This window comes from Hoplias malabaricus, chromosome 2 (genome assembly GCF_029633855.1).
Source record: "Hoplias malabaricus isolate fHopMal1 chromosome 2, fHopMal1.hap1, whole genome shotgun sequence".
Taxonomy (NCBI): Eukaryota; Metazoa; Chordata; class Actinopteri; order Characiformes; family Erythrinidae; genus Hoplias; species Hoplias malabaricus.
In genome coordinates, this window is record NC_089801.1 from 62631872 (window position 1) to 62650486 (window position 18615).

The 18615-nt window shown below is 40.3% G+C and overlaps 1 protein-coding gene across 1 annotated transcript in view; it reads left to right on the forward strand.

The window, feature by feature from the left end:
- Positions 1 to 18615, forward strand: part of LOC136677786 (sialoadhesin-like) — a 108684-nt gene that overhangs the window by 5309 nt on the left and 84760 nt on the right. The window contains exons 7-9 of the mRNA XM_066655423.1: positions 4968 to 4986; positions 10932 to 11186; positions 11294 to 11523. Coding sequence (XP_066511520.1) covers positions 4968 to 4986; positions 10932 to 11186; positions 11294 to 11523 — 504 coding nt within the window. The remainder of the gene's footprint in view (positions 1 to 4967; positions 4987 to 10931; positions 11187 to 11293; positions 11524 to 18615) is intronic.

Genomic DNA, 18615 nt, shown 5'->3' on the forward strand with positions numbered 1-18615 from the left:
ATTCATGAAGGACTCCTACACACCTCAAACGTCTTCATGTCTCCTCCTCTGCTTCATTCTGTCTCTCCCTCAAACAGACTGTCTATTCCAGTCCTTCTGATGATCCGTGCACAGCTCTGGACCCTCAGTCCCGCTCTCCTGAGTACGATACTCTAGCAGTGAGTCAATCCTCTTCTACTGAGGACTGTTTAGTAGCTCTTTAAGACACAGCAGAATCTCCACCATGGAGTCTCATTCACCACCAACTAAACAGCTTCTCCTTCCTCTTCTGTAACTTTTTCTTTGTTCATAACTGATTCCCTCAGTATTCTGTTTTAGTATAAACATATGTGAGTAATTGATTTAAATGTTAATATTACTACAATCATTTAGTGAGTTCTTGCATCAGATTCAGTGTGTTTATGTCTGTGTGTTTCTTTCAGATTGTTAAACAATAGTGGTGACCAACAATAAAAAAACCCATAAAGCACTGGTAGGAGGAGCAAGCAATGACCAGCATCACAGAAAGCAGTGAGCAGCTTTTGAGAGGATTATTTTCTTAATGGACATCAATGTTCAGTTTAACACAACATCAGTTTCAGATCATCACCGACTCACCAAGAACAAACTGAAGGGAGAAGAAAGAAATAATTATTTTATGATCATATTGCTATTAAAATGAGTTATATAATTTAATTATCAGGGGTTTTGTGTTTGCTGAACTTCACAATATTAAAACGTACTGTTTCAATAAAGATACTGCTGGTGTTCAGATTTGTCTTTGTTCAGAGCTCATTAAATGATCTCCAATCTTCTCCATGCTGGCTATGTTGAAAATGAAACACAGACACACACACACACACACACACACACACACACATGTATGAACTATAGAAAATGTCTGGAGAATCAGACTGAGACATTTATAGAGTTGACCTTTCACTCATGTTGTGCTGGAGATCATACAAATGTTAAGGATGTTTGTGTTCACACCCACATTTCCTCAGGGTAAAGTCACAAAATACATGTTACTGTGCATGTGTAAGAGGAGTGTTTTCTTCATGTCTGACAGTGTGAGATGATTCCACTCAGAAAGTTTACTGTCACAGTAACACATTGTCTTTAAAACCAGTTGTAGTCATATGAAATTAAACCTGTTGAGGATTCAATTTTAATCTGAACAGAAGAGAAAGATGGATGAGGAGACAGATGAGTTACTAGAGCTCCAGATCTCAGTCAATGCTGGACCTAATGGTGCAGTGGGAGTAGATCTTTCTAAATGGACACAAGCTGAATTCACCATTGACACCACTGAGTGTTCAGAGGCAGAGGAAATGCTAGGCAAATGTAAAAAGAGCTGGTTGTCAGGTGACATCACTCAAACCCTCTACAGACAGATGAGCAAAAAAGGACAAAATCACTGATTATATGGAAGATGTTCATCATCTCACTACAGCGTTAGTATTCTACAATATACTACAGTTCTTTCAATATTTAATGTTTTCATAATCTTCCATTTCTAAAGCGAAAGAGAAAGAGTCTAGTCTATGTCTAGATTAAACTTGAATAAGGAGGAACCAGTAAAGTGAAGACAGGAAGAACATTGTCAGAGTGTGAAATTCTCAGCAACACATTACCCACATATAGTTTTACTCTATAAATCTCTACATTTGTTCTTTGGATTGAAGAGATGAACAATGCTTAATGAAGGTAGGAAAAGACTAATGAGTAAAAAAAGAGTACTAAAGAGTAGATTTACTGATTAAACTAAAGATGTTCATCATCTCACTACTGCCTTAATATTCTACAATTCTATAACAGTTCTTTCAGTATTTAATGTTACATAATCTACAATTTCTAATGAGACAGAGAGTCTGTGTCTAGTTCATACTTCATTAAGGAGGGACCAATAGAGTGAAATCAGGAAGAAAAGTGTCAGAGTGTTAAAATAAGTCAGCACCACTTTACCCGCATATAGTTTTACTCTATAGATCTCGACATTTGTTCTTTGTGTTAAAGAGATGAACGACGCTTAATGAAGGTAGGAAAAGACTCAGTGCTTTTGGAATCAGTAAAGAGTCATTAATTCATTGTTAATGGAAAGAGAAGTGAAGTGACTCTAATATTTGTGTTGTCTTTAGGTTCAGAAATGTAGGTTGACTATTGGTCCCTTGTGATCATTTCTACTCTAAAGCATCTACTGAGACGCACTGTTAGTGAAGTGCATGTATATAACAGAGGAAATGTAGCAGTGATATGAGAACTATAACCCCCTCTATTTAGACTAGTTTATGTCTGTTCATGTGGAATATGTCTGCTACTGCAACGCTGCAGTTTCCTTCAGGATCCACAAAGTGTTCTCTCTATAACTGTAGAAACACTGCTATGTAACACACATCTAATGTTCAGTGCAGTAACAGTGTTTAACTCAGAGCTCTGTGTCTGCACTATGAACATGGTTCTGCAGATTTAGAGATGTTGCTGAGCCTTGAAAAAGTAATGTGTCATTTCTGATCATCCAGGTTTCACTGATGGTTTCACTCAGAATGTCTCTCACTGTTTCTCTGCTGTTTCTGCTCTTCATCTCTGGTGAGTCACTCTTCAACAGATTCAGTCTGTGGAGATTAATTTGATCTCTGTCACCAGATAAATATAATCTAAATATAAAAATATAAATATATAAAAATATAAAAAATGTGAGTTAGTTCATCACACTGCAATAAAAAATAAACTACTAATATGTGCTGAACTGGAAGTGTGAAATACAGTAACAGCGCCCCCTGTTGTTTCACAAAGTGTCTCTGCTGCAGTTTCCATTTCCCAAAGCCTTGTACATTCTGAGCTGTTCTTATTTAAAACCATAAACAATATTTTAAGGCCAACTCAGTAATGAAGAATGTAGTTTCCACCAAGTTCAGTGTGTTTCCTCAGTGTTGTACAGTGTGCAGTGAATTGTGGGTAAGTGCAGAGCACAGATGATACACTGGGAGCATCCTCCAGATCTCTCTGAACAAAGGCTGTATTTCTCCACTGTGTTCAGACTCTGTTCTCACAACTTTCCAGTTTTTATTCTCCAGATATGTACTTTATGATTTTACCTGATGTCACGCCTGTAGCGGCGGACGTCTCGCTTCCTCCTTCAGTTCAGGACACTTCAACACTTGAGTCTGGGAAAGACTCAGAGGACTTCAATTCCCATGATTCAGCTGATGGTCACATGACATCACCAACCAATAGAACTCCTCTCACACGTTCCAGGTCACCTGAGTTTTAATTCACAGCTGTTTCGGTTTTGTCTCAATCACTCTCTCACCATATAAACCCGGACTCTTGCCTTCACCAGTTGCGAAGTATTGCTAACCCATGTTACTTACCGAGCGAACCTTATCTCTGAAAGCCTACCCGTGTATGACCCTTGCTTACGTTTCACTTGACTCTGTGTTTTTGATTACGGACTGCTACTATTTACTACGTTGTGTTTCTGACCCTAGCCTGTCCCTCACTATTCTTTGGATTGCCCCTTTTGCTGTAATTGCTTTCTCTTTACGGTGTGCTTTGCACATCCCTAAAGTAAATTTCTTTTTGTTAAACACCCGCGAGCGTCTCTGTTGTTTACCAAGCCTGACACCTGAGCTCAAATATTCATCAAAATGAAGAGTCTCAGTTAAAGCACAGTGTTTATGGAGCACGTTCTCAGACTGAGACCCTCAGTGTAATAATGTACACATTTCTGTATTGTGTGTGTTGCAGGAGTTGTTCCTCGGGATGTGTGGAGTGTGAATTACAGACCTATGTCTATCTGTGCTGTAAATGGGTCTACAGTGATGATGGGCTGCACTTACACATACCCCAGGGGTCACTCAGTCCAAAGAGCTTTCTGGACCAAAGACCTGTCTGTAAATGGTGAAGAGCCCCCTGATCTGTTAAATGACCCAGAGTACAGGGACAGGGTTCAGTTCACTGGAGATAAACAACACAACTGCGCCCTCAGACTGAGAGATGTGACAGAAAAGGACCAGAGTAAATACTACTTCAGATTTATAACAGATCAGACTGAAGGAAAGTATCAAGGTGAAGATGGAGTTGATCTCTCTGTCACAGGTAAGATCCATCAGCAGAAATAAGACACTGTACTTCATTCACTGGTGAACAGGATTCCTCCAGCAGTTCTGTAAGAGACCTACATCAGTCCTTCACACTATGAGTTTTTGTAGCTGAGATTCAGAGATATTTACCTGATACTTGCCCTGCATTACACATCTGAATGTTACTGAATGGTAGTGTTGTGTGATGGTAAAATCCTCAGCGTTAAAACCTCCTACAGTGCGAGTGTAAGGACCGTATTGTCTCTTATGGAGTTATTAACTGTGACTGGAAGAATTAGGGGAGAGAACACTGAGGTTAAACACAGAGCCGTATTAAATACTGGAGGCTCCAGTGCTGAGGGTGAGGGTGAGTGAGACATGTTCGTTTACGCTGCTTGTGGTCTGAAACTTCCTGACCTGACTCTGTATGTAATAAATCAACTTTGATGTGATGATAATTACAGCAGTAGGATAAATATCACTTGAGTAAGGTCCTGCTCTCTTTACCCTTCCACTCTGATAACGTTTGACTATGACTTGATAAGAACACAGTGTGTAGTTTACTGTTGTAATAAATAGAGGCACATCATCAGTGATGTGTTCATTAAGTCGGTGTGTGGACAGCACTGTAGTTAATGTGAGGAGATCACAGTGTAAGTGTGTTTTCTCTTGTTTACAGATCTGCAGGTGGAGGTTCCTGAGACAGTGACAGAGGGAGATAACGTCACTCTCACATGTAAAACCTCCTGCAGTCTGACTGACAGTCCACAAATCTCCTGGTACAAAAATGGACAATATTCATACCACAGCAGTGCCCAGCTCCTCCTGCAGTCAGTCAGCAGGTGGAATAAAGACAGATATCACTGTGCTGTATGGAGTCCAATGTACCTAAAGTCTCCTGAGGTCACCGTGAATGTCAGATGTAAGTACAGGGTCCTGAAGGTTCATAATACGACCAAAGATGAAGCTTCATTTACACTGGAACTGTTCATTTATACCAAACCTCTGCCATTTGGCAGTTATACCTTTAAATCCCAAAGAACTGCCATTTGGAAGGTGTGAATAGCTCTTCTTGCCTCCAGTGTTATGTAAATGAGGTCATTACATTTGCAAGAAGTAACTTTAAGGACACTCCACTACACTCTACACTCTTTTCTGCAACAAGTTGGTGAACCCCCCCAAAAAAATGTCAACATTACCAGAAATTTAGATTCAAGTTAGCTTTATTGGTATATGCACAGGAAAGAACACACCTGAACACACCTGGCACTGCCAAAACATCTCCTTTCTGCATTTGCCACATGTGAACCTGTTACAAGAAACACAATGCTTAGTGGCATGGTTATTCTTGCAGCAACACAACCTGGCACAATGCCCTTTTCCCTGTGTCAGGTGTGGGTGGTTACTGCTGAAAGTTTTTCTTATGCACCTCCTTGGCTGCCGTATGAGACTGTGCAAGCCCTCTTGCAAGCTTCACATTTAGGAAATCTTACCAGAAGAGATTTCAGAGTCACCGCTCTGATCAATAGTTATTTCTTCTCCATCGGAGTCACAGGGGTTGACATGGTTGAGCCTGCTGTGTACTGTAAACCTTTGCCATCTTTGCTTCTCAGTCAACAGAGTAAGTGTTGTGTGGTGAGCTTTTATCCACATGGAGGTGGATGCACAAATAATCGTTATCATCATCGTTCACGCTATCACCCACCATACCCGTCCCTGTTCACTGTTACCTGGTACTGGCATATTTCGATCTAATGGCTGCAACAACAACATTTTTAAAATAAATATAGAACCCATCTCAGTTACCTCCATCGTGTATATTTGTAATATTGTACTATAGTGAGAAATGTTTATTCTATTTTATTTCACTCAGCATGTAGCCAGATAGGCTATTTACTGTGGTGCAGTTTATTATATAAAGTTTACACACTTTATTAACAAGTTTTCCAGTGTCTGCACTCATCTTTCTCTTTATTCTAAAACTGACACAAGGACATTATTTGAACTATAATTCCAAAACATCTCAAGTCTGCCTCCTTTGTACTAATTGGATTTTTCTCACTGATGATTTGTCAAAATAGCTAAAGTTCAGATTTTTTAACCATTATTTTAAGTAATTTTGTATTTTGAAAAACTGCCAATACGTAAAGATATTTTTACATAAATTTATACAAAAAAACAACCCTCAGCTACTTGTAAATAAGACATTTTTACTTAAACTTTTTTAAAACCCAAAGTAAAAGAATCTTATCAGGACATTTTGTCTTGTTTTATGTCAAAATATCTCACCCCATTGGCAAACATTTTCTTGACAAGTAAATATGACCCAAATTAAGATAAAATACTATTTTTGAGCAATTTTTACTTATTAAGAAGGGTTAACATCAAGGGTTTTTTCTCCATCTGAGTCAATGGATCAACATAGTTCACACTATCATTCATGCCCCCCCCCCCCCCCCCGGGTTTAGCACCTACTAGTGGCTTAATGTCCATAACAAAAGATGGCCTACTGGGATGCAAAGTACCCCAGCACTGCCATTTGGCAGTCTCTGATAGAAGGGGTCATATGAAAATCCTGGTAATTCTAGTGTTTATTTGTGATTCAGTTAAAATGGAGTTATGAAATAACTAAAGCTTGGGAGAAGGACCACGCCGGATTCCTCCCCTTCACCATTACGCCTGCTATAAGACTACTCTCCTCACGTTCTTGTGATGAAATTTGCACCGACCAAGCTGCTTCCTGTTCGGCTGTGGTACTTCTATCCCCTCTGCCATGGATCTCGACATCATCACTTCCGTCACTGAACTCTTCTCGCATAGCCAACCTGTTCCTCCTTCTCCTGTTCCCCCTCGATCTAGTCCATATAGTATCGCCTCATCAAGGTCATCATCCCGACATGGCCACTGGTTTTCACTCTGGTTCTCAGTGCTCCCGCCGACCTTTACCTGTCTCCCCAGCTTTCACGGCCCATCTCTCCGCCTGAGGCATTCTTCCTGACCGCTGGACGCTATGCCTATATTCTCTCTGCCTCCTGAGCCTCCCCGTGCTTCATCCTCCAAATCTTGCTCCCTCACATCACAGACTGGGCTGTTACTAGACTCTAAAAAGTTTTGACACTGTTTTTCCTGCGGTCGCGCCGCCCTCAAGGCCATTTTTTTCCTTGTATCTGGCCTCCCTCTGAGGTAAACAACCCGCACACACAGACGTCACACCTCCTGCACGCTCTGGAGCCGTCCAGCCCACCAAGCTTCTTCCTGGTGTTGTTTCGCTACCACCTGCCTCTCCAGTGATAGCGCGTCCTGAATCTACCTTCACTGCCACTCCAGCCTGTGCTGTGCCTGCTTCTTCTGGCCCTCTGCCTGGTTCTAGTGTCTTTTTTCGCCTCTCTCCTTCCCTCCTCTTTTCTCAGTCAACCCAATCTCCCTTCCCTCAATCATCCCCCTCCCTCAATCATCCCTCCTCCTCCCTCAATCATCCCCTCCTCCCTCAGTCATGCTTCCCCCTCCCTCAATCATCCCAACCCCTTCCCTTTCTCTCAGGTCCCCCTGCTGCCATGCCTCTGGATCCATCCAGTAACGCCCACATATTCAATCCACTTCTCACATCGTCTTGCCTTCATTGAGGCAAATCATTATCCAAGGTGCAGATGTTGCCTTCTCTTTTTCAATTTTGTTTTTTCTCCAGGCCTTGTAATGCTGCCAAATCCCTCCTTCACCTGTTGCAACATTCTCTCTGCATTTTCTGAACCTGACAGTTTCTTTGCTTCTTGCTAAAGAGGTTTCCAGTAGTTTAATTATTGAGCCTTTCTCTCCTCCTCCTTTCTGACTGTATAGGATCTGGTTCATTCCCCAGTTCCAAATCCTTGCTCTGCTATATCTCGACTGTAGAGCATGTCATCGTTAATCAAGGGTTAAACTTGCCGGTTGCAGTGCCTGGCTGACTAAAGCCAATATTGTTTCTGTCTTCAAAATTCTGAAAGAACTGGGGACTGCTGGAACCAAAATTACTACTTTGTCATCAGACTCACTTTTTGCTGAAAAAGCAGATTAAAAATATTCAATACCATCGCAGAAGCAATCTGTTAGATCCTACTGAATGTACAAAAACTGTCTTTCGTTCTCCACATTCTTGATGATTTTGTGGTCATTGATCCCCATTTCACCACAAGCTCACGGCCTCACTGTCTTATCCAGCACCTTTAGCCGCCTGGGGATTCCTCTCTCTAGGGAAAAAACAGCGGGCCCTTCATCCTCTCTGGAGGATGGTATCACTTTATACTCGGTCTCCTTCCAAGCTTCACTTTCCCAGGCCAACTCAACTGTATCACCCATGCTCTCTCTGCTTTTAGCGATTCTCCCATCTGTACAAAACAACAGCTTCTATCTCTTTTGGGCCACATCATCTATGTCATTTGAATTATCCCACAGGGTCTCGCATTCATCTCTCATCTCCTTCATCCTGCCTCCTCAGTCCACTCAATACACCATTCTGTCACCTTTGACGACTCTTGCCTTTCTGAGTTGAAGTCCTGGCTCAACCTTCTTTGCCACTGGAATGGCATCTCTTTCTTTTAGAACGATGCTATTTCCAACCCTCTAGATGTCCAGCTTTTTGTAGACACCGCTCCTTCCATTGGTTTTGGTGTTTAATATAGAGGCCACAGGTTTGCTTTTCCCTGGCCGTTTTTCTCGTTTTGATAAATTCTGAAACTTATTATATAAAGCAGAGTGTCAAACCATGCCAGTGCCATCATTTTTGGAAACCATCTAACTCCCAGCTGCAACACCTGATATCTCAAGCCCAGGAAACCATACTTTCAGCCATCTCTCCACAAACACTCTCCACCTACTGGTCAGGATGGAAACTCTTCCAGAATTTCCATACCTTGCACAACATTGCCCTTCCTTCAAACAACCTCTACATAACTGCCACCTTCCTTACATCAGCCCATACACAATACTCCATCCGTCTCTCCAACTTAAGAGTATATTTAGCCACAATAAACTTCTTCACAAAACTCATAACTGGTACACCTCATTCTTTCTCCAGTCACTCTCAGATTACCCTTCTCCTCAAAGGAATTCGAAAGGCTGAACCCCATTTTCTATCTCCAATCATTTCAGCCAAACCTCAAACGTTTTATTACGCTGCCTGAACACACTCCGCTCAGGATGCTTGTTATAGAGGTTGTTAGGATTGATAGACTGATGTAGACTAGTGCCGATGTAGTTAGATAGCAGTCCCCTCAGGTTGTCCGACAAGAACAGAAAGATGTCACTTTTTAAATTGTTGGTTTATTCACACTCTCATGAACATGCCACAGATATATTAGCTTGACCACTTTGCACTTAGATATAAACCCGTGGTTTCTATGAACAGAAATAAACAGGACATACGCAGTTATAAAATAAATGCAATAAACAAATATGTGACAATAATATTGTGCACATCACATACAAATATAGTCCTGATTTAGTCTAATTATACTATCCCAGGCATGAATACAGTCTGACATTAACAATAAGAATGCTTTTAACCACTATTCTAAAATAACTTAACTGCTGAAGATATAGACCATCTGTATTAGTAAAATTATTGAGTTTAGAAATGCAGGCAATGTATCTATTGCAATTACTAGAGTGATGTTTAGGCTGAAATATGATGCTGTAAGTTTAGACCTACATGCACCACAATGCCACATCAAGCACACAATCAGTCTCTATAACGACACACCAAGCATCTGCATGACAGTTAAAACAGAAAGTTAGTAACAGAGCCGAGCTTGACTCTCTTTCTCTTCCAAATAATGAAGGTGTTGATTATTGAACACTTAGTCTCATTTGACGCACAGTAGAGATGATGATAGACAAATTCTGTCGTAAAGTTTTGCAGTATCCAAAAGTTGGCTATGCTGATATCCTTTACTCCGGTGAGCTCTCAGCTCTGCAGAAGCAGGTCCAGGTGGCGCCTTCACGAGGCCACCGACAGAGTGTTCTGATTGGTTCTTAAGCTGAGCACCTTTCAGCCACCAGCTCAGCACATGAACAGTGCACATCCCAGACCCATGCAACAAGGGTTAGGGTGACAGCATTCTGAACAATGCTACTTACCTACTATTGCCCCTACACTTGACGCCATTTTTCTCCTTGCCCTTTTTGGCTTTCTCAGAATTTCAGAATTTTCAGCTCTCTGTCTCATCCAATTCATTTATTTACCTTCTCATGACAGACATCACCATCCTTTATTCCAATACACTAACCTTTAACATCAAACAGAGCAAAACCGATCAACTCTGCAAAATAACCCATGTATATCTTTTTAAATTAAATTCTCCACTCCCTATGAACCCCTCATCATCAATCTTAGGAATTCCCAGAATGCTCAACCAACTGACGCACTATTTATCACAGAATCCAGATCCATACTTTCACAATACTGGTTTCACACTCATTTCCGTCACATTCTCTTACTCAGCAGTTACCCACTGGCCAAATGGGCACAGCTTCCACAGCCTCCCATCAGGGACAATCAGATCACACCATTCAACTCCACAGCCGACGGTCCTCTCAGGCATATCACAGCTACATCCGTTCCCAAATCAACAATCTCAGACTTACACATGAGAAACTCGCATTTCTCCGAACAGGAGCTTTTGGGATCCAGCTTCAATCTTTACCAGCAACAGCTGCCCAGAACTCCAGCCCAAGTCCCCTTCCTTGCCCTGCTCACATCAGGAGTGGTCCGCACTTCACGTAATTAATATTTAGACAGAACCTGTCATTTACACCATTTCTTCTTGTCAAACATGTAGCTAACCAGCCAAGTCAGATAGTAAAGTGTTAATCACGGTTTTATTCTACCTCCAGACGGTCCAAAGAGTGTCTCAGTGTCCATCCGTCCCTCTGGTGAAACAGTGGAGGACAGTTCAGTGACTCTGACCTGCAGCAGTGATGCTAATCCACCTCCAGAGTGTAACTGGTTTAAAGGAACATCATTTTTATCAAAAGGAGAGAACTACACAATGAACAGGATCCGCCCTGTGGACAGTGGAGAATACAAGTGCAAGTGCAGTAATGAACACGGAGAGAAATACTCTGAAGCTCTGACTCTGAATGTTGTGTGTAAGTGAATATCTACTAGTTGCAGCTGTATTTTGTAGAAATTCTGATTTCTAAAGATAAAATGTCTTAGGTTGATTCACTCACTGCTGTTATTCTCTGATGTGTAGATCCTCCAAAGAGTGTCTCAGTGTCCATCAGTCCCTCTGGTGAAACAGTGGAGGACAGTTCAGTGACTCTGACCTGCAGCAGTGATGCTAATCCACCTGTGCAGAACTACACCTGGTTTAAAGAAGGTGAAACCTCACCTGTAGGATCTGGACACAGTTACAGTGCTCTACAGAATGAATCCTACTACTGTGTGGCTCAGAATGAGTACGGAGCTCAGACAGCAGCTGCAGTGTCTGTCGGTGTTAAAGGTATTAATAAAAAAATTAAGTGAATTAAAGAACACTAATGAAAGTCTTATCTTTAATATTTAAAACTCTTCTGCACACAGGAGGTGGAAATGCAGTTCTCTATGCAGTTGTAGGAGCATTAGCTGGAGGTTTATTTGTCGTCATTGTTGTTTTATTTATAATGTAAGTGTGCACCTTTTAATACAAAACTTAATATAATTTCAGATTTCTTCAAACATACGTTTTTCTTCCACTATTAGTCTTTTTTTTTTTTTTTTTTACCAGTGATGCTGTTCCTTGATTTCCTTTATCTTTTTTTAAACATCCTTTATCATTGTTGTGTTTATTATTAATACTCTTACCACTTTTTAGAAGAAAGAGCAGTGGAAATCCTGTCGATGAAGTAAATCTAGAGCAGGTAAGTCAGTTACAACACTAATAACATCAGTTACATGTTTTAATTCCTTTTGCTCTATATTTATTAAAATATTCATTTAATTTTAAATGAGTAACTACATGTAAACTACATTTACTTATTTATTTAATGTGTACAATATACACTTCTATAAATTAATCTAAAAAAATAAATAATAATAATAATAATATTATAAAAAATAAAACCAACGGGAATAAAGGCTGTATTTTCATTAAAAAATAAAACACTGTATAAAAAACCTCAAATTTTACTGTAATCCTCATCTAATCACATGTGAAATGTATCAGTATTCCAAATATTATGATCTAGTTTTTTTCTTAAATCATCATCATCTTTTATTGCATCACAACAAAATTGTTTATTCAGTTGGTCACTACAATCTCTATGCAGCCCAATGAGAATGATGTTCATTATGGTAGTGTTGTCCTACGAAGAGGCAGAAACCCCAGGAATGCTGGAAGCTCTTCACCAAATGTCTCTGGGGCAGATGAGGTGGTCCAGTACGCCACTGTCCTTCACCACAATAATAAAGTGGAAAAGAAGCCTGAGGAGGACCCTCAGTATGCTAGTGTCAGATTTGCTCACACTGGTGCTGCTAACAGGTGAGAGGAACTGTCCTTATCAACACTGCATTATCTCTTGTAACCGTTACAATTGGATTCATAATTAAATAATTGTTTCTGCTATCTCACTCTGTTCTGCTGACGCAGGTCTCCTACCTCCACACTGGAGGATCTGACAGTGATCTACTGCAGTGCGAAATAAACTTCTGCACCAGGAAAATCATTCTGACCCATGGACAGAGCATTCATCTGAATCCCTTTGAAAAGAGAATATAATCAAACTACAACATAATGTTTGGATTTCAACTTTACATTCACTTCTTGGAGTAGTTTTGTTGATGTAACCCAATGAACAGATAAATCTAGGGTGTCTGTTAATAACTGCGCCTGGAGGAAACCAAAATGGACACAGGGAGAACACCATAAATTCCTCACAAACATTCACCTGGAGTGGGGCTCGAACCAAGTTGGAACTGGCAGCAAATTCAGGAGTGCATTAACTGCATAAACAGATTGAAAAACTAAACAACTCGAGTCAAATGAGTTTCTGTGGTGTAGTGGACTCAGGACTAATGTGATCAAAGATCTCTTTCATCTTAAGACCAGACTCTTATTTACATCACCTGTCTGTTTCTTCCAAATATCAAGGTAAAGTGGGGGATGATCCAGCCACACCAACCTTACAATCAACAGCATTTGGAATTAAAAATGCATGAAACGGATGTAACACAAAGCCCCATCTTCACACATTGATATAATCCCTTCAGCTAAAGGAGCCTGGAGGTCTGTAGGTTGACCCACTCACCATTGTTATGTAAAAGACTTAATCAAGACAGTCCCTGTTTTTTTTTATCGAGTCAAACCATGGAACTCCATCAGTAAAAAAGGGACGACATTTATATTCCCCTGTTCAATACAGACTGGAAGCAAACAAGCAAACACTGAAACTTCACATGACAATTAATCTGACACTAGACATGACCTATATATCAAGATCCTGAATAAAACTTTCAGGAGCAACTGCGTCCACACAGGGAACGAATACGACACAAGAATACCTCAAAGTATTTGAACAAATACTTCAAAGAGTTCTTTTGTCTAGCGTGTCTCCTAAAAGGTTGTATAATCTTAAGAAAAACTTCTTACATTCCTGAGTCACCGAGGTGACTCACTCAAATTGTAAGTTCAGTTCGGATATTCGGTTCCAGCATTAAGGATCAACTACAAATCAACTTCAGGATCCACCAACAAACAAAGGAAGATCCACTCCGACTCCACCAAGGAAAACTTCTTAGAAAGAACGGACTCCATTTTAAGTATTGAGCCTTCTGCAGGAAGACATCATTTTTAATTATTATTTGTTTAGTTCATTTTGCTTCATTTATTCGTTTCTTTATTGCTCCACAAAAGTCTCCATGTTTTAACTGATCAACGGCTGGTAAACTTGACTTGGCCAAGCAAGTAGACCACCCTAGATTAAGTTCACAGATTAGAGATTATAATATAATAAATGCTCAGCATTTATCCAAGGAATATCATTTGCTCATAAATGCTTATTTATCCAAGGAGCACGCGTTGAGTGGCTGAACCTGCCTGTCGACAACCACAGCCAGCCCAAGACAAGAAATTCCAGTGTCTTCAAGGCCTGACAAACCAACTCTTAAACCACCAGGACCTCGCTACGCCTGAAGCGCCCAGCAGATAGACCCTGAAAAACAATCCTTCAGGACGCCCTTATCAGTGAGAGGACCGATTGCCCGGGATCTCTACCATAGACCCAGATCATTTGCTTAGAGACAAAGGCTATAAGAAGTCACCATTGTGTACAGTAAGACTCTGTCTTCAAACTTGCTTTTAAGGTGAATGCCTTCAATCCTTTTGATACAATTTTACTTCCCCTTTTGTCACTAATTATAATTTAACACAATCCAAACACATTAATCTTTCATCGCACATTATTGAAGGTCATATAAGGGTTTTGGTTTGCCAATTAGCCCAATCAATGAAATTTTAATCATTAATTTCCTGTTATGAACATACTGTTACCCAAATAAATAACCTTTCTATATTATACGAGTGCTGTGTTCATGTGTTGAATTTGTTCATGAGAGCCAAGTGTAAATCCACGTCCAATCCAGGTTCTTAATATAGGGCAATTGTATATTTATCCATCCATCCATCCATCCATTATCCACCGCTTATCCGGGTCCGGGTCGTGGGGAAGCAGTCTGAGCAAAGAAACCCAAACCTCCCTCTCCCCAGCCACTGCCTCCAGCTCCTCCGGGGGTATTCCGAGGCGTTCCCAGGCCAGTCGAGACATGTAGTCTCTCCAGCGTGTTCTTGTTCTGCCCCGGGGTCTCCCCCCTGTTGGACATGCCCGGAACACCTCACCAGGAAGGCGTCCAGGAGGCATCCGAACCAGATGCCCGAACCACCTCAACTCACTCATCTCGACGTGGAGGAGCCAGACTCCACTCCGAGTCTCTCCAGGATGTCCGAGCTTCTAACCCTGTCTCTAAGGGAGAGTCCAGACACCCTGCGGAGAAAACTCATTTCAGCCACTTGTACCTGCGATCTCATTCTTTTGGTCACTACCCAAAGCTCGTGACCATAAGTGAGGGTTGGGACGTAGATTGAACAGTAAATCGAGAGCTTTGCTTTTCTGCTTTGCTCACTCTTCACCACTAATTTATACTTAATTAATTTTATATGCATTACCCACTCAGCAGATTAATTAATAATTTATTTATGACTAATTAATTAACTAACTCTCCTACAGTGGAAATTCAAACAGTGAATAAATACTTAGAGACAAGTTAAACTTTACCCACATACAAACACAAATCTTTTTCTTCCTCAAAAAAACGCTGAGTTTCTTAATATAAAGAAAACAGATGGAAGTTTCCCCACAATCACAGACAATATCACTGTCATGACTTTTACTGATATTTATCATTAACATTATCTCACTCCCTCTTTTTTTATTTTTACATATGTGTGAATGATCATTGATGAAAATAAACCAGATCGGAGCACAGACCTGAGATTCAGAACCTAATGTGGAATGGGCTGTTTGCAGAAGCCTTGAGCAGGTGAGAAAACCAATGCTGAAACAGCAGTAAGTCCAGTTTTATGAGAGGCCGTCTAGGGCAAAATACACTGAAACACTTGCACACAACACACTGAAAAATCTATACTGACTCATGCATGCTCAATATCAAAAGGGAAATAAGGCTCAGTTCTTCAGAAACTACCTTCACTTTACACTGAGATGACTTCCAGGCGCACTGTAAATTACACACTCACCACTTCATAATCTCCACAAAACCAACAAAGTAACAATGACAGAAAAAAGGTCTCTCTCAATGTGTCAATGTTTTCTCTGACATTCAGAGTTTTAACTGAAGTTAGCTGCTCTGGGAGACTAAGAGAACTGACAGCTGGCAGTTTGTTGTGCAGTTAATTTCCAAACAACGTTATTCATAGCTACAGACTTCAGTCTGCTGTATGCTGTGTGCCAAAGCCTAGCATTGCCTTTAATGTTATTATGATGGACTCATTTTATTAGAAAACTTGACTTTAAATGTTTCTTTGAAAAATAGTTCATGTCCACCTTCGTTTTTTTTGCTGCCATCCTCACTTGCTTTTGACACCCATGTGTCACCCAGGATGCACCTTACTCTTACAGTAACACTCACTTATGACTGGAAAGACTTCCTTCCAGTTTTGGTGCTGCTAACAACCAAACATAGCTACAGAGTCTCACATGACATCAGGGAAAGGCACAGCCAATCACTCTGATCATATGTGATAAGGGGAGGAAGGACTCCAGTAGAGAAAATGATTTAACCCTTTCTGCACTTCTAGGTTAATGAGACGGTGACCGATGATCTTTTTTTTTTATCTTGGAGATAAATTTATAGGTAGGGACCATTCAGTACTTGCTGGATATTTCTTGGGACATGTCACTTCCCTCCATGCGAATTCTATGCCCTTTTAGTTATTTGAAAGAAACAGTGTTTCATTGTTTTACACTGTTTTAGACTGAAAACATTATTTAATATTTTAACTTCACATTTTTATGATTTTGGTGAATGTTGTAATCTATGTGTTTTTATTTTTGTTTTTCTTTAGTGTCAGAAATAAAGGAAAAAGTGCCTGTTGATAGGTCAAACTAAAATTGTAATCCATTTTAGCAGAAAGAAAAACCCAGACTCTGGTGTAGATTGTGATGTCTGTGAGACTTTTAAACGTTTGGTTCATTTAAGAATCAAAGTTGATTTTATGTTTTATAAGACAAAGAAGAAGCTTGACAGTTTTTTGAATGTGTGGAACCATGATGGGGCTCTGTACACCATTCTCTGATCTGTTAAAAAAACAACTGCACTTGATTCTCTCCCTCTCTCTCTCTCTCTCTCTCTCTCTCTCTCTCCCTCTCCTGCCGCCTGCCGCCTTCAAACCTTATTTCAAATAAATTCAGCCACCATCTTCTCCTCTCTATTAACATTGTAGGATGTGACCTAGAGGGGGCGCCAGAACATAATCTTAGGATCTTCAACCATAAGTGAAGCCACTGTTGGAGGAGGCATGTGTCTGGATACAAACTAAATGTCCCATATGAATAAAACTAATAAAGTCAATTTGTGTGTGTTACACTTCAGACATTTTAGTGACAGACTGGAAAGCCATTTTATTTAACTCCTAAAATCTCAGACCAGAGAAAGTGATCTCTATACAAAGAACAATCAGTGTGTGAGTGTTTTCTTCATATCTGATGATGTGATATGAGTCCACTCAGAGTTTCCAGCTGTATCTCAGGTTCATCTGCTTTCTGTCACAGCTGTTACACCATCACCTTAACACCAGTTATCATCATATGAAATGAAACATGTTGAGGACTCTGTTTAAAGTGAAATCTGAGCAGAAGAGAAAGATGGATGAAGAGACAGATGAGTTACTAGAGCTCCAGATCTCAGTCAGTGATGGACCTTATGGAGCAGTGGGAGTAGAACTAAATTCGTCTAGATGGCCGTTTTAGACAAGAATAGATTACATCATCACCACACTGACCACAAGTTCAGCTCCACACTGAGGCGTGAGTGTTCAGAAGAAAAGGAAAGTGCAATATCAGAAAATAGAGAACTTCATCAGTCTCTCAAACTCTACAGACAGATGAGAAGGAGTAAAATCACTGATTACATGGAAGATGTTCATCATCTCACAATATATATATATATATATATATATAATCTGCCATTTCTGATGAGTAGGAGTGGTTATGTCCAGTTTATACTGTGATAAGAAAGGACAAATGCAGTAAAAACAGGAAGAACAATGTCAGCGTGCAACTCAGCAACAATTTAAACACATTTAGGCTCAGAATAAATGGGTAAAGCTTCTCTTGGTCTCAGCATTTGTTCTTTGGATTGAAGAGATGAACAACACTTAATGAAGGTAGGAAAACTGTTAGTGAAGTGCATGTATATGACAGAGGAAATGTAGCAGTGATATGAGAACTATAACCCCCTCTATTTAGACTAGTTTATGTCTGTTCATGTGGAATATGTCTGCTACTGCAACACTGCAGTTTCCTTCAGGATCCACAAAGTGTTCTCTCTATAACTGTAGAAACACTGCTATGTAACACACATCTAATGTTCAGTGCAGTAACAGTGTTTAACTCAGAGCTCTGTGTCTGCACTATGAACATGGTTCTGCAGATTTAGAGATGTTGCTGAGCCTTGAAAAAGTAATGTGTCATTTCTGATCATCCAGGTTTCACTGATGGTTTCACTCAGAATGTCTCTCACTGTTTCTCTGCTGTTTCTGCTCTTCATCTCTGGTGAGTCAGAGCTGTCACTCCTCATCAGATATAATCTCCACTCTGTACAGTTAGGAGTTTATTATTATATATCATCCTTTGGGGCTGTGTTAATGTCCTGTCTTTAGTCCTGACTCTAGATCTGATTCAGTTCTGTTTTATTAAACCCTACTCTTATCTCGTGTTTGGAAATCCTTGACTCTAAAGAGGTCAGTAATCATTTGATCGGTCTGTTACCAGAAACAAAATAAAATAAACAACTGTGAGTTAGTTC